General features: G+C 37.9%; 1 protein-coding gene across 1 annotated transcript in view; it reads left to right on the top strand.

The window, feature by feature from the left end:
* The window catches only part of asic2 (acid-sensing (proton-gated) ion channel 2), a 673,491-nt gene that overhangs the window by 570,491 nt on the left and 86,596 nt on the right, over positions 1-16,404 (top strand). The window contains exon 3 of the mRNA XM_055152913.1: positions 16,231-16,381. Coding sequence (XP_055008888.1) covers positions 16,231-16,381 — 151 coding nt within the window. The remainder of the gene's footprint in view (positions 1-16,230; positions 16,382-16,404) is intronic.

Here is a 16,404-nt window from a genome sequence, read left to right as displayed (position 1 = left end):
AGAAATGCAGCACACTTTGTAAAATGGCTGACACAGAAAGTTGCCTGATGTAATCTATGTTCATCCTTTTTTGTTGTTTTACAGAAGGTATTGCTTGTAAGTATTTTATGTTAAATGAGAGTCTTAGACCATATTTTTAATTATTTGTGCATATGTGTACTTAAAAAGAATACCTTTGTTAGATTTAGTTTTGACCAATGTTAACTAGATTCAAGCTACTACTTGTGTGAAATTGCATTACTACACAGTCTAAATACAGTTTTTTTTGTTGTTGTTGTAGTTTCACTCTGTCGATAATTGAAGGCAATGTCATTAAAGTGGAGTTTATCTATCTCCGTAGCTGTGTCCGCTTCAACAGTGAGGACAAAATAGTTTGCATTATTATTGGGAGGTGCTGTACAAGCATTGGGTGAATGAAGGGTAGAATTTGGGAACGATTGTCCTCGAATAATACTTAACAAAATATAAAGGCCTATATAGTGTCATAGTACTCAAGACCGGTCTTAGTCTTAAGACCAGCCTCAAGACTGCTTTTTTTACGGTCTGGGTCTCATCTTGGTCTCAAGCACATTTGGACTTGGCCTTGTCTCGGTCTTGAAGTTGCTTGGTCTCGGTTTTGTCTTGGACTCGAGGTTTGACACTTGACGATTGCGAATATATGTCATTACGGCTGGTAAACATGCACAGGCTGCTAAATATCACTGCAAAACCAGTAAGATAATGTAACTAAATGTTATGAACTTGAAAAAAAAAACACACCTGATGAACTTTGAAGTTGTTTTCTGTAAAGTGGGAGTTAATGTGGGGTTCTCAAACTGTGGGTGAGTAGTACAGTTTGCTTGACTTACTTTAGGCCTAAATGAACATTAACCAGATAAAATGGAGATAGATTTATAAAAACATTGAGGTATATATGTGCCAAAATAACTGTAAAATACAAATAAATGTAAGACATGACAAAGATGAACTCAATTTAGTCTCGATGAGCCGTGGTCTTGGTCTTGTCTCGGTGTAGAACTTTAAAAATCTTAGTCTTGTCTTGTTCTCAACTCTCAGAGGTCTTGGTCTTGTCCTGGTCCCGGGATCCTGTGGTCTCGGACTGATCTTGGTCTTGATTAGTGGGGTTTTGACTACAACACTCGGCCTATATAAAGTATGGTCAAAACAACTGTGTAAAATCAGCAGTGTGGAGCATAGTTGACATTTAGATTAGAAATGAGGTCTACGCCAAACTCATACTTCTGTAATTCTCTGGTAATCCTGTTTTAGTCCTGATCTACTTATTTGGTCTCAAGGTGGGAGTTTTAGAGTAGATTATTTTCATCTATCCATTTTTCTGCTTGCTATCCTGTTTGGTAGCATGTTTGTAATCACGTTACGAGTTATAACTCCAAACCAGATGGCTGAATTTGATGAGCTGTTTTTGTAGTTCAGGAACTGGCCTGAAAAAAAACCTGATTAGTTTTTTGATGGATCCTGGAACATTCAAGATGGGGCCAAAGATTCTACCTCGGCTGAATATTCCATTGAAAGACATATTTATGATTTACCATTTTGAGATATAGGTCCAAACACACGAACTCTAGCAACCAGGAAAGGAAAAGAAATCACTATATAGCGTGGGATAATGCTTAAAAGAATGGTTGTGAGTTTGTGTAATATAGGCCCTTTATGCTAAATGCACTTGAATGCCACTTATTAAGATGAAGCTTTTTTATGAGTGTGAGATAAGTGAGTGGAGTGACCTTTCTCTATGACAGTCTGCAATAATGACCACAGTGCCCGCTTCTTTGTGGGGACCAAATTGTGCATCGTATTACAGCTCCTGATTTACACACACGGACCTTGGCTGGCCGGAGTGCTAATAAGATGTATGCGATGGTCAAAAGGCAGTTTAATTGGCAGCAAAACAGAATTGGTGTGAGGAGATAAGACATGGATATTGGGGAGAAGTAAATCTGACATGTTAGGACCATGACAGTTTGACATGTAAACACATTTTCAGTTGGGAAACAAATTAGAAGTCAGGGAGGCTATATTTAAAATGTTTACTTCATGGTTTCAAATGGTCTGCTTTAGATGAGTGGTTGACTAAAAAGTAGAAAGTCAAAATTCTCCATCGACTGAGTTTTACACTATTTTTTGTCAAATTTCGGTTATTTTTTTCCTTAAAGGTGCCCTATATGACTTTTATGGTGCGTGGTCTGTAATTTTCTTGTCTCTATGGTGAATCTAATGCCTTGTTCCATACGTTGAACATATCCATTTGACAATTACAGGTGTTTTGTTTTGCTAAAATACTAGGCCGAGGTTGCCATTCCACAGATCTGGTCTTTTCTCAATGGAAATATATATTAGTTTTATGTTATATGGGGAAACATTCCAGGCACTTACTCACACTAACCAAATGTTTTACTCAAAAAAGACTACTTCTACTCATAAAGTAAGTAGAATTGGAAGGTTGGAAATTACAAAAAAATAAGTAAATAAGTAAATGTAACTCTGTCCCTGAACATCTGGAATAAATTTTTATTATATTATGCAAAACTGACTCTGACTCAGATTTAAGCCAGGGCTGAAATTATCCAGATGATTCTAGAGAAGGTGTATGGAGTTAAAAACAGAGTGGAGCACTTCCGATATCATGAAGACTGAGGAAAAGAGCTTGTGAACATGGAGGCTATTGAAAGGTTGAAAGAACGTCACATGACGGCACTGGCACAGAAAGTGTCCTCCACAGATGACAATAGCCCCTGTTTGTGAAGCCACTCTGTGACATTGGAAGCAAAATTTAGAGAATGAGCTGCTCCACTTGGACCTTGAGTTGTAGAAACCATGGAAATGGCCTCATATTCACTGGACTCCTACCTGGAAAAATCTCTTCAAAAGTTTGAGATGATTTTTCCTGTTTTTCCTGTTTTGGAGTTACATGCTTGAGTGCATGTAGTTTGATTACAGTAATTTGATGCTTCATTTTGGCAACTTTTTTTCCCCAGAACCAAATCTACCATGTTATCATCTAACACATTATCCTAGTGTCCAGGGTTTGAAGTAATTAGGAGCACAAGCATTTTACGTAGTACTAAAATGTATCCAGTTTGATCAGTTCCTAACATTACCAGTGGTCTCATAGGGGAGATTTGGAAAAATAAATGGCTCTATTTTCTTTTTTTTATCTCATGAGACATGTGCTAAAATGTGCCTGTTAAGTCTTTGGTGAGGTTTAAAGTTACATTGTGTAACTCTCGTGATGGTGGGGAAGGCACCTGCTTGTCTACATGGATATATGTTGTTGTACTATTGCCATGGAGACAAGCAGGTGATGCCACCAGCAGGTTTTTCAAGGTATATATTTTAGATTATCAATTGAATACATGCGATAAAGATTAATGGCCCATATTACGCAATGTTCTGATCTATGTTTTCCTCATCAAGAAGATACCTGGAGTTGTGTCTTGTTGTTTCATTTGCACTTTCATTCACTCAAATGTGAACAAGTGCACATTTAGACTTCATTCTTCTCTGAAACTGAAAACACTCTTGTTACGTTTACACTGAAATGAATCACTATATCACCGTATCGGGAACTATTTGCATCCAGACACGCCGTTTCTGTGTTCTGTGTCAGATCAGCGTTTTCAGGTGTCCACACAGTGCTGGATCAGATCCCGTACTCAGATTAATTCATGAAAGCTGGTGGCACCAGATCGTTCCTTCTCTGGAAGGTTTTCTATTGGATTAGTGTGAACAAACACTGCATCCGCAACGAAAATGACTCAAATACATACGAGTGTGGATGGGGCCTAAGTTCTACTTTGTGATGTCATGTGGTAATGCAGGAAGTGCTACACTGTGTTTTAAACTCCATATAACTTGACTAGAATCATTTGGATAATTTCAGGCTGGAATTGCCGATTTCTACTGAGCAAAAGCTAAAAGGTAACTTTAACTTGAAATCTACCACTTAATTTACATCACAAGGTGGAACAGAGCATTTAGAGCTTTGGAGATGTAGACAGGTTAATAATAAAGGATTATTCAAACATGCGTGAATGAAACAAAACACAACTCCAAGTATGTTTTTGATGAGGTAACCACATTCTAACATGGCTTAAAGCTCTAAAGAGTCCATTTTGTGTAATATATGACCTTTAAGTTGAATGCCATACTTTGGAACATTCTTCATAGTGACATGAATCTATGACAATGACTTTCTATTACCCTGTAGTCCATTACCTGCTTAAATCTCCCCTTTGCCTTCTCAGTTCACACTTGTCCCCTGCATTGACATGTGACAGTAACAGCCTCATCTTCAGTGGGTCCAAGTCGATAATCTCCATCACCTCTCCACAGGCTCTGGACATGTTAAATGAGAATTGATGGGTCTTTGTCCAGAATAACTCTATTTTCCCGGTTTGAGAAGTCATTACATGCTTCCTGTGACAGCTCCAGACCAGAGGTGTAATCAGGGCTCAGGATCTGAAGTGACGCTTAGGTAACACTTTGACCATCCTTTTGTTAGACAAGACCAGAGATGCATTTTTAAACATGCAAAAATAATTACTCAGATATGTAAATCCTTAAAAAAAATATATATAATTTTTCTAGCAAGGATTCTCTCAGTTAATAATGCTAAATTTGGCAGTAATAATGATCATTTAGAGGTCCTATATTATGCTAAATTGACTCTTGTCTGCTTTTAGTCATGTTAGAATGTTGTTGCCTAATAAAAAAAAAAACATAATACACAAAATAACAAACATCAGAAAATAATGTATTATGGGATCTTTAAGGCAATTAAAAACAAGGTGCAATTGAATAAACAGCATAAATATGTTAAGTACCATCCCTAGGCAAAGACAAGCAGACAAGAAAAGTTGCTGCACCTTAAATTACATTTTAGCAGTGAATACAGCTCATCATAAGCTTTAATTTGATCTAACTTAATTCCACATAATTAGCCTCATAAAAAATCTTGTAAAACAGAAGAAAACCTTAACCTTTACCACAGCTTTAACTCCAGTCTGACGCTTGGATAAAGAGATGACTTCCTGTCTCTCTCAAACCTAATGGGAGTTTGACCCGGGCTCGCTCCTGTCTGTCACAGCAGATCAGCTCTGACACTGGGAAGACGGAGGACCTGCCAGTGTCCCTCTGAAAGTCAGGCTATAACACAAGATGGAGGAAGTAGAGACAGAGTGATGTTTGACGCCCAGAACACTGACTTTATAAGACAAAATAGCTTCCTGGTGTTCTATTTTTACAGTTAACCTCGGTATATATAGTTAAAGGGGCACTATGTAACTTGTCTCTGTGGAAATGTTACTTTGCCTGAAATTTTCCAAACTATGAGATTAAACTTCTGTATTCTTCTTGCATGCCTTCAAGTACAAGTGTTTTTATTGCACAAAACACCTTAAAGGGCTTATATTACATTATTGTCTGATCTATGTTTTCATGTTGTTTCCTCATCACAAAAATACCTGGAGTTGTGTTTTGTTTCATTCACATGTTTAACTCACAAATGCTGCATGCTTAGGTTGAGTTTTTCTCTCCAACAGAACAGTCTGGTCCACTATGTGATGTCATGGTGCTCCACTGTGTTTTTAAAGTCTGTACATCTTCACTACTACTTTGATGACAAGATGGAGCAGAGCATTTGGAGCTTTGGAGATGTAGACAGACTAATTATCCAGGGTTACTCAAACATTTTGTGAGTGAAACAAAACACAACTTTAAAAAAAATATATATATATTTATTTATTCATTCATTTTGCATGTAAATAACATGAACTGGGAATACACTAAACAGTTTGCAAAAAACCCGGAAGTTGTAGATCGCGAACTGGAAAGATGTTATTGCCCTTCTTCCTACGGGATTTGGGAAAATCTTAATATACCACTTAGCCCCGTTAGCGGCGCATTACATACATTACGACGACAAATAGCAGCGATGTTGAATAAAAAAAGTACCCGCCTAACGTCGAGCGAACAAATCCTAATGGTGCTTAAGGCTATTTTATTAAGGCCTCCACCTTATGAATGTATTAAAAATGGAACATTATCACTGTGCATAAAAAAAATGTATAAATAAAAAACACACACACACATCTTGGATTAAATTCATTTGATTCAAACATGGATTAAAATACAGTGAAACATCCACAATTGACTGATTATCAAACATTACAATGAAACAACATTTCCTCAAACTCTTTTTAAACAATGTTTCTGATGCCGTCACTAACCAGATGTGAAAACTCCACAATTTCCTGCCTCTGTATCGTAGCAAAACTGAGCTCTAGATGTGACACATGTTGGAACATGAAAATTACGATTTTGATGAGTACTGTATCTATGAATCTCTGCATTGGTTTTAAAGTAAAATGTGAAATGCTTGGAGGTCATAGCTGAATTATAAAGAATTTTATACATAAAAATACAGATTTGATAAATATGAATGAATGTTTAGTTTGATTATTAAATTAGCAGACAATGTTAGTTGCAATTCGAACAAAACGTTTTAGCACCAATAATATTTTGTTCAGAGTAGTTGAGAAAGTTATTTGCCTAGACTATATTACAATATGACAGATAGGGATACATTTTAAAAAGTATAGATTTTGAGTCCAGAAATTTACTAAGTTTTCTTATAATACCATGAGATGTATTCATTTTTCTGGTCAGCCAGTCAGCATGCTCTGTCCAGTGACGCCCAGAAATTTGGTGGATGAGACACGAGTTATTTCCAGGGATGTTTTTAATGAGGTCAATTTTGTGGAAGATCAGACCTTTAAGAATATGCTTTTTTTAGTCTAATATGCAAAACTTTGCAAGATTTGCAATATCCTCAAACCTAAAAATACCCAACCAATAAGTAGTACATAGTGTAGTAGTAGTAGTGTTTGTGGGTAATTCTCTGTCTTAAGAGGTTTGACTATTATGTCTTTGTGCCGTTCTCGTGTTAATGAGCTGTGAACAGTGTTAGCCAGAAATACTTGGCCAAGCTGTACTCTGTAACAGGAGAAGGCATTTGTGTTGAAGGCAACTAATTACTCTTTCAGTTTTCATCACTGTTTTACATACAGCGTGTGCATCACGAGACTGTGCTGAGAGTTTGGGTGCACCACTCTCTCCCCAGAGCCAAAACAAAGTGTGGAGTAAATCATGGACACTGCTCCTCACGGTTAATGTGGCTCATTTAGGATGTTTCACTCATGCTGTTCCCAAATGGCCAGATTAATTTTCTGTTAAATAATGAAATGCTTTTGAAGAACAATAACTTCTTTAGTGGAGGGTCCCAACGATGTTGTCACCACGTGCACTTTGTCTGAAATGTTCCACAATATGGCATTATCTGTCTTCATGGAGACAAGCAAGTGATGTTACCAGGTGGAGATGCGTCACAGTCTGAACTAATATTTGTCAAGGTTTTTCTTAGCAATAAAAACACCTGTAACTGTATTTAAAAAAAAAAAGATAATATAATAATCTGTGAAGCCAGGGCAGACTCCACCAGAAAAGTTACATAGCACAGCATTAATGGAGAGTGTTTGGTGTGTGTCTGTGAAATGGATACAAAGACTATGTCCAGTATAACCAGATTGCAGTTTAAATACAGGCAAGGTTACTGCAGGGAAAGATAATGGACATTTTAGTCTGTCAGAGCTATCCGTACTCATTCTGAGTAATTCCAAATTCATAAAATGTTCTATTCAAAATGTATCCCATTTTCCCTTTGGCTCAACTCTGCAAGAGAGACAGAAACTGCATGTATTGGCTGAATATATTGCTGCTTTGTCTGCTTACACTCTTCTATCTTGTGTTTATTCAATTAAAGACGTTTATAGAGCTAAAAATACTTTGAAAGACATGCATTCTTATAACATTGAGAAAAGTAGGTATGGCGAACCCTCCATCAGAAAAATTACATAGTGCACCTTTGGAACTTTTCTTCGGCCTGCACCTTGTCTCCATGGAGATATTAGTGCTTTGCCTGGAATGTTACGGTCACTACGGTGAGTGGGCTCGCCTCTCCACACATCTGACATGTAACTTGGTTTTGTGATGTCAGTTGTCTGAAATGGAGATAGATGAGGTTTTTTTTTTTTTTTTTTTTTTTTGCTATACTGTGGAACATTTCAGGCAAAGCTGTAACTGCACCAGAAAAGTTACACAGTGCACCTTTAAAAAAAGTCCTATGTTACACAAAATGGATTCTTGTGCAATTTAAGCCATATTGTAATGTTGTTACCTCCTCAAAAATGTATCTGGAGTTGTGTCAGGTTCCATTTACATGTTTGAGTAACACTTTATTATTAGTGTGTCTGCTCAAAAAGCTCTTTTCCACCTTGTGATGTGAAGTGGTAGTTTTCAAGTTATTTTTTACCTTTAGTTCAGTAGAAATTGCCAATGCACAGTAGAAATGATCAAAATTGCTCTAGTGAAGGTGTATAAAGTTTAAAAAACACAATGGCGCACTTCCTGTATTAAATCATGACATCATAAGGTGGGACAGATAAATGTGCATGTTTGTGTGTGAATGAAACAAAACTCAACTCCCGGTATGTTTTAGATGAGAAAACAGCATTACAACAGATCAGAAAACAGTGTGATGTGGGTCCTTTTAAGACAATACTTACAAAAAATACTTTGTGAAGTTACTCTGTGGCTTCACAACAGGGAGCAAATGGAAAGTTATACAAGTGTAAAATGCTAAAATAACCTTTGCCTTAACCCAGCGACACAATGTAAACATGAATAATGGGGCTGTAAATATGTGTGCCCCAGCGCTCTGCTCCATAGTGTAAACAGCAGCGCGCCTTGGCTCACAGAATAAAGCTGTAAGTGACACTCCATATTATTTTGTCTGGACCGGCTCAATGACAGCAGCGCATTAAGATGACAATCTAGCTCACGGCTAACCAACCATCAGAGGTCAGTGTCTGAAAAGAGGAGGAGGGAGGGAAAATGGGGAATCCATCTTAAAACTTTTCAGGAGACAGAGTAACTTGCTGCAATTTACAACATGATTTTTAGTGCCTTTTTTTAACAGGTGGAGAGAAAGATGATGCAATGCTCCCTGTTCCAATGCCACAAATGATAAGTTAAAGATCCTGTATTACACAAAATTGATTCTTGCACCGATATTGGTATTGGGTATTGATCTTATACTTCCTTAATATACTCGTACTCATATTCATTACACATTTATCGATAATACGCACCAATATCATTATTATACGACACATTACACCGTATCCTGGTTTCAGTATCTCGAATAAGCCAGTATCCTGTTTATGAGAAAATGGGATAAATAAAGCGACTGTACATGAGTGAAATAAAGAGCTACACTGCACACGTACGAACTGCACACTTATGATCTCTGAAAAGTTTAACATGAACCATCTCCAACGTGATATATGCACAGAACTGACTCGCCGATTTATTAAATATATCATTTTTGAGCTTGCACATTTGTAAGATTATGTCAAGAAATCATGATACTACATTTGATCATGTATACAGGGATATGAGTATCCCGGTTTCTCAGCACACATGTATATGCAGTATCCCGAATACTGCCAAAACTGGGATATGGCAAATAACCAAGATACTGATGTACATGTAAACACACTCAGTGTATGATTATGACTATAATGATTATACTCGTACTTGTAGTGGTATCGGTGCATCCATTCTTGTGCATTTTAAGCCATGTGATAAACAACATGCTTTGTTTCACTCACACATGTTTAACTAATCCTGGTTTATTAGTCTGTCTGAATCCCCAATGATCAAAATGTTTTGTTCCACCTTGTGATGTCATGTAGCGGTAGTTTTAACAGCTACATTTTACCTTTAGTCCTGTCGGGAATGGCAATTCCAGGGCTGAAATGATCTAAACTGTTCTAAGTGAAGGTGTATGAAGTTTAAAAACACAGTGGAGCACTTCTTAAGGAGAAGAATTCAGCCTAAAAATGCAGAATATGTGTTAAAGATTGACTGAAACAGAACAGGAAACAATATTATAACAGATCAGAGAATGACGTTATTTGTTTGCGTTAACTTTAGCTCATCCCATGGACATATATTTATCTACTGCATATATTTATTTACTGGACAAAACCATACTGCGTGATTTTGTATCCACCTGGAAGTATATTTTCCTACACAAAACAGATCATGTGAACATGTGCATGTGAACAGCACCATATGTCCAATAACTCTAGTGTGTGTGTCTGTGTGTGTGTGTGTTTCAGTCTGTGTACATATAGATTACACAAACACATGTATACACACATATATAGCTCACACATACATAGATGATGACTGTCTCGGGAGCGTTGATCCCTCCTCTTCATTAAACCTTCACCCGAGCTTCTGCTGAACTCCAATGTTCAGACGATTTCTATTCATGAGCAGGGACCCCCCACTCTCTCATTTACCTGTTTAGCCCCGTTATCCTCACACATACATGCACACCGCACACGCCAGCTGTTAGTATTATAGGACGGAGCTGCCAGAGATGAGGGATTACAGTACAGTTTGCCATTCAAATCTGACATTTCCACATAATCCAAAACCATCTTGAGAACTTCTCCCTCCATGCAGTGGTGGAACAAGTACTCAATTCTGTTACTTCAGTAAAAGTACAGATACTGGAGCAAAATACCCAAGTAAAAGAATCACATGAAAAAAGCAGTAGAGCATCAGTTCAAAATATACTGAAAGAGTAGAAAGTACAAGTATTTTACGCTGAATTTGACTGTTCTTATTTGTATATTTTTGTTCCCTCAAACTATGAATGTAATAAAAATAACCCCCCATATTTTTCAGCAGGTTTCAAACAGTAATCTATAAAAAAAAAATTAAAATTCAGTCCAGTTAAAACATGTAGTGATGTAGAAAGTACAGATACCTGCTGTCAGATACAGTGAAGTAAAAGTAAAAAGTAAAAGTAAAGTAGAGATACGTGCTGTCAGATCTAGTGAAATAAAAGTAAAAAGTAAAAGTAAAGTAGAGATACCTAAAATTTATATTTAAACACAGTACTATTTTACTTTTACTTTGCTGAGCTATACTGGTCCTGCTTACATACAAGTAAATGAAAATACATGTAAGCCACCATGTTTGTTTTGGTGAGTTGGGGGTCAGGTTTTTCTTTGATTGGTTAATCTGCCTGTCCATTCTGTCCAATAGAAAACAAGTTTGTTCTTCTGTTACAGTAGCTCATTGGATCCAAAGTTTGTTGGTTCGATCCCTACTCCCTCTAGCGCACACTGCTGTTTCTTTGGACTCCTAACTGCACTTCACTTCTGATAACTTGTAATGAGAGTGTGTTTGGATCATACACTGTGGACTAAGGTGGACTAAGATGACATAGCGTCCATCTCCAGTCAAATGAAGCTCATGAGGCTAGCAGTAATAGGAGTGAATTTGAAACCAGGTTCATATTAGGAAACAGGAATTTATTTATGTAAAAAACAGCAAAATAAACACATCAGCATCATGTAGAGCCATGGCCATTTTAAAACCAAAATGACGAGGCTCACTGCAGCAGTTACAGAGAGAGAGGGGGTGACAATTTTCCAATGTAAAGTCAATTGGAAACAGAGTCAATGGAGCCAGAAGTGCCCCCATGAAAACGCTGTGTCCATTTATATATGCAGTCTGTGGTTTGGATGAGGGAAAAGCACTTGCCTAGTCTAGTTTGGAAATATATACCTAATGTAGAAAAATGTTTCCTTACTGTTAACAGGCTTGCACCTCCACAAACCTGATTCTTACTTGGCCTGGAGGTGATGCTTCGTTTTGGTGGCCTACTGTGTTGTTCCTTTGGATATTGAAAATAGTATCTGTATAGAATGCCAATCATGCCATGTTGCTTTACCCCTTGTCTTCACGGCCTGACCTCCAGGCTCCAACCTTCTACACCAACAGTCCCCAACCTTTTCTGTCATGGACCCGTGGAAGTGGCGGGGCCAGTAATAGTAGGCAAGGCAAGGCAAGGCAAGTTTATTTGTATAGCACAATTCGTACACAAAGTAATTCAAAGTGCTTTACAGAATAAGAAATACATTAAAATCATAATAAAAACAAATCAAAACATAAATAATCATGAAGATTAAAATAAAAAAAGAGAGACATAAATTGGAGAGAAGAGTAGTAGCACAAAATGAATAAAAATCTCACCCACAGTTTGAAAAAAATGGCCTTAATACTCATGTTTGCTGTTTATTCGGTTCATTGAGAAGGTTCCAGCTGAGGTCTGGGCATGATACAAGAACACCCATTGGGCATTCCTAGTAGCGGCGTTTTACAAGGGATACTGGGTGTAACGTCATTTGCCAATTTTTCGTATGTCAGTGGAGCAGCTTTGACTGTCAGTGTTGTGTAGCTTTGTCTTCGATGAAAGACCATGATGTCAGTAAGTTGGCTATTTATTTCGAAAACATTAATTGAGAAATGTTCTTAAGTTGGCTGTGTCACTGATATAGCTGCAGTTTCGTCTCAATTGTATCAGAATCCAATACTAACATTAGCTTCACGCATTCGGAAGTATCAAATCTCATGTTATCTCATATATTAACAGCTAGCCAGAAGAAAGCTACGTGTTATACTGTTTGTAGTTACAGACTATAGTTTGCAGCAAAGTTTTTGTCCATTATTTTATGATGTAACAAGTATTACTACAATACATTGTTAAGTTGGAGGTAATCATGTTTGCTAGAAAAAGCAGCCATAGAACACGGGTGGATGTGATGCTTTGTTTTGGTGCTAAACAGTTTAACACGTAGCTTTCTTCTGGCTAGCTGTTGATATACAAGATAACATGAGATTAGCTACTACAGAATGCATGTTGCTAATGTCAGTGTCGGATTTGGATACAATTCAGATACAATTAAGACAAAACAGCAATTATATCAGTGATACAGACAACATAAGAACACTTCTCAATTAATTTTGTTGAAATAAATAGCCAACACCGTGGAGCCTCCCTGAAATGATGGTACGTGGTAGCCTAAATACATACAGTCTATGTAAAGTGTTATAGCCATATCGCTCCTTGCCCCCGCACTCTCTATTCCTTTCTCTCTTTCCCCTCCTCTTTCTGTCTCTAGACCAGGGGTGGGCAAACTACGGCCCAGGGGCCGTATGTGGCCCTTTAAACCTTTCAATCCGGCCCGCCGAACTGGAATAAATTACAATAATAAACCTTGTTGATGTTTTATTTTTCCTGCATTTCCGGCATTTCCCAGTAGATGGCGCACTATATATACATTGAGGTGCGGCGTATTATGTTGGCCCCAATGCTTTATGGGAAAGTGTTCTTACAGGAGTTATTCGGACCATGACTGAAGTAGTGGTGTTCAAGATATAAGGCTGCACTGCTGCCATTTTAGGTTGGTAAAAATTAAGCATGGAAATTCATAGACTCTATGTTGTGATACTTAATGTATAGAATGTCATAGAGTCTGGTTTCACTGCACTTGTGGGTGTGTATATGCAGAGTTGAATGGTGTGAGCTGTTTCTAGAGCTGTTCAGTTGGAGTTGAGAATGGTGACCTTACAATACTTAGTCACCTACAGTGTGTAGTGGAACAGGTCTATTCACTTTCATGTTTGGAGTCATATGTAACAAAGTTACAGTGTATAGTGTGTGTCCTAGGTCCTACAAAAGTATGAACATAATGAAACTGAGTTTTTAACGCATCATGTCCTGTCTTCTGTCTGGCCCTTCAGTCAAATTTCAGGACCCTATGTGGCCCGCGAGCCAAAAAGTTTGCCCACCTCTGCTCTAGATTATATTAAAATGTATTAGGCTGAACCTTCGATAGCCGCTCGACAGTAAGGATGTTTACTTTACCAAGTGAGTTCGGTGCTAGTTGAGGTCTGCCTGTGCTAGGTCCTAAACATAAGTGAAGTTGATTAAGGCGAGGCAAGTTTAGTACACAAAGTAATTCAAAATGATTTACAGAATAACAAATAGGCCTACATTAAAATCACAATAGAAACAAATCAAAACATAAATAATCATCATAAAATTCAAGATTTAAATTAAAAAAGAGAAAGACACATTAATTACATAAATTAGAGAGAAAAGTGTGGAATGAAAACCTTTCAGTCATATGCACAGTGAAACGGAACCATCTTGAGCCTGGATTTAAACAGCGTCAAAGAAGAGGCCTTTCTCACATTTTCAGGAAGACTGTTCCAGGTTTTAGCTGCGTGAACCTGAAACGCTGACTCCGCGTGTTTAGTCCTGACTCTGGGCACCTGCAGGAGGCCGGTCCCTGAGCTCCTCAGAGTGCGAGATGGTTCATATGACACTAACATGTCACAGATGGACTTCAGTGCTCGGCCATGGAGAGACTTGTACACAAGCAGAGCTGATTAAGACGTAACTGGACACATGTTATGCATTTGGCTTAGAATGCTAACGTTTTCTCTATGACTAGATGTTAGTTTTGAGAAAACTTGACTATCTATCGAAAGCTCAGCGAAACGGAGCCCCACCCACACAGGAACACCCATAGCACGAGAACGCCCATTTGTGTCCGCAGCTGGATGATATTTGGGTTCACTTGCACTATATTTTCAAAGTGAGACATACATATGAAATTAGACTATAAAAAAGAACTCAACTCCTTTTAAAGATACAGAGTTGATATGATTAACTGAGATTCAGGAGCTGGACAATGACTCAACCTCCTCTCCGCCCAACCACATCTTATCTCAACCACACCTTCAGTTACCCAGAAGCCCGATTTATACAGCCATCCCGACATCACCGCCGTGTCAGCTCTCTCGTATTCGTATTTGTTGTGGCGTGGTCCGAGCTAGTGAAGTATATTTATGTATAACCCTCGCTCTACACTGACCCCTGTCCCCTGGTTTAAGCATTGTCCTGAATCCAGAGGAGTGAATCAGTGATATTTACGTCTTAAAAACTCACTCTTTTGGCTCAATCCTCAGTCTAAATGCAGTAAGTGCAGCCTGAATTCCCTCACAAAAGAAGAAACATTAGATGAGCTGTAATGGTGTCAGTCTTTATGCCTGGAACAATGGAACGCATGGGTGAAATCACTGTTCTTTGTGTTCCATCATTCATGCTGTATAGTAAATTATTATTTTCATCACCAAAAGATAAGACATTTCATTTGAACATGGTTAAATAATACAGTGTATATCTTCATTATGGCACCTGCAGCAAGAGAACATTTTGTCCTTTAAAAGTCATTGTGAGAAAATGGATCTGAGTGAATTAAAGGGTGTGATTCTCCAATTTGAGAACTGAATTTGTGTCAAAATTGTATATATTTATAGGAAACAAACACGGACAAAAGACATCTCGTGTGCATCAGTTTATTTTACTTTTTACTTATAAATTTTGGTTTACTTCATGTTAAAGGTGCACTGCGTCAAATTACAGGTTAGATTTGTGGAGAGACGACCCCACTCTCAGTAAGAATTCATGTATTTTAAGATATTTTTGAGCAATAAATAACGCCTGTAGTTGAATAACTGGAAGACAGATTATTTTAATGCCATACTGTGGACAATTTAAACCAAAGCATTAACATCTTCCTGGAAACAAACAGGTTCTAGGCTCTCTTCGGAAAAGTTACACATTGCACCTTTAAATATGAGCTCAGAGTTTATAAAAACACAGTTGCTAATAAACCAGTAGAAACAACTGGCTTTAGTGCGATATTTGATTGTTTGGAGATTACAGCAATAAAGTATTTCTCTTTCTAATGCCTTATACTCATGTCAGATGTTGGTGTTCATGTAAAGTAAACTTAGTCGTAGCTATAATAACTCTATATCAGACACAGCTTGTTGCAGTTTTTATATGTTGGACTATAGCTTAAAACAACTTCATGACCTCCTGTGATCGTAAACAAAATGAAACTGCTCATTTAAACAAACAGCAGCAGGGAAGGTGCTCTAACCTCAATTACAGTAAAACAGCAGCATGTTCACAGTCGCTCCATTTTGCCAGTCCTGCTTTTAGCTTGGTCAGGACTATCCACATATAAGGTGATACTGGACTATGTTATACAGTGCTGATTTTCATAAGGGTTTATTATGTCTTCCAAACAGTGAGGCATACATATTTTAGCGCGCTGTAAATCCAGTGCATTGCATTTTGAGTCCTTTAAATGTGCTGCCTATTGATCACCTTTTTATAACCAAACTCTTTGTGTCTCTTGTGTTTGTCAGGTGTTCACCAGATATGGGAAGTGTTACATGTTTAACGCGGCGGAGGAGGGCCGCTCTCTGCGCACCACCATGAAGGGAGGCACTGGGAACGGACTAGAGATCATGCTGGACATCCAACAGGACGAGTACCTCCCTGTGTGGGGAGATACAGGTACTACACACACACACACACTG

Source organism: Boleophthalmus pectinirostris, unplaced genomic scaffold (assembly GCF_026225935.1).
Source record: "Boleophthalmus pectinirostris isolate CB_2022bp ecotype Guang Dong unplaced genomic scaffold, ASM2622593v1 HiC_scaffold_17, whole genome shotgun sequence".
NCBI lineage: Eukaryota > Metazoa > Chordata > Actinopteri > Gobiiformes > Gobiidae > Boleophthalmus > Boleophthalmus pectinirostris.
The sequence above is the reverse complement of the archived record's forward strand: the minus strand, read 5'-3'. Positions and strand labels throughout refer to the sequence as shown.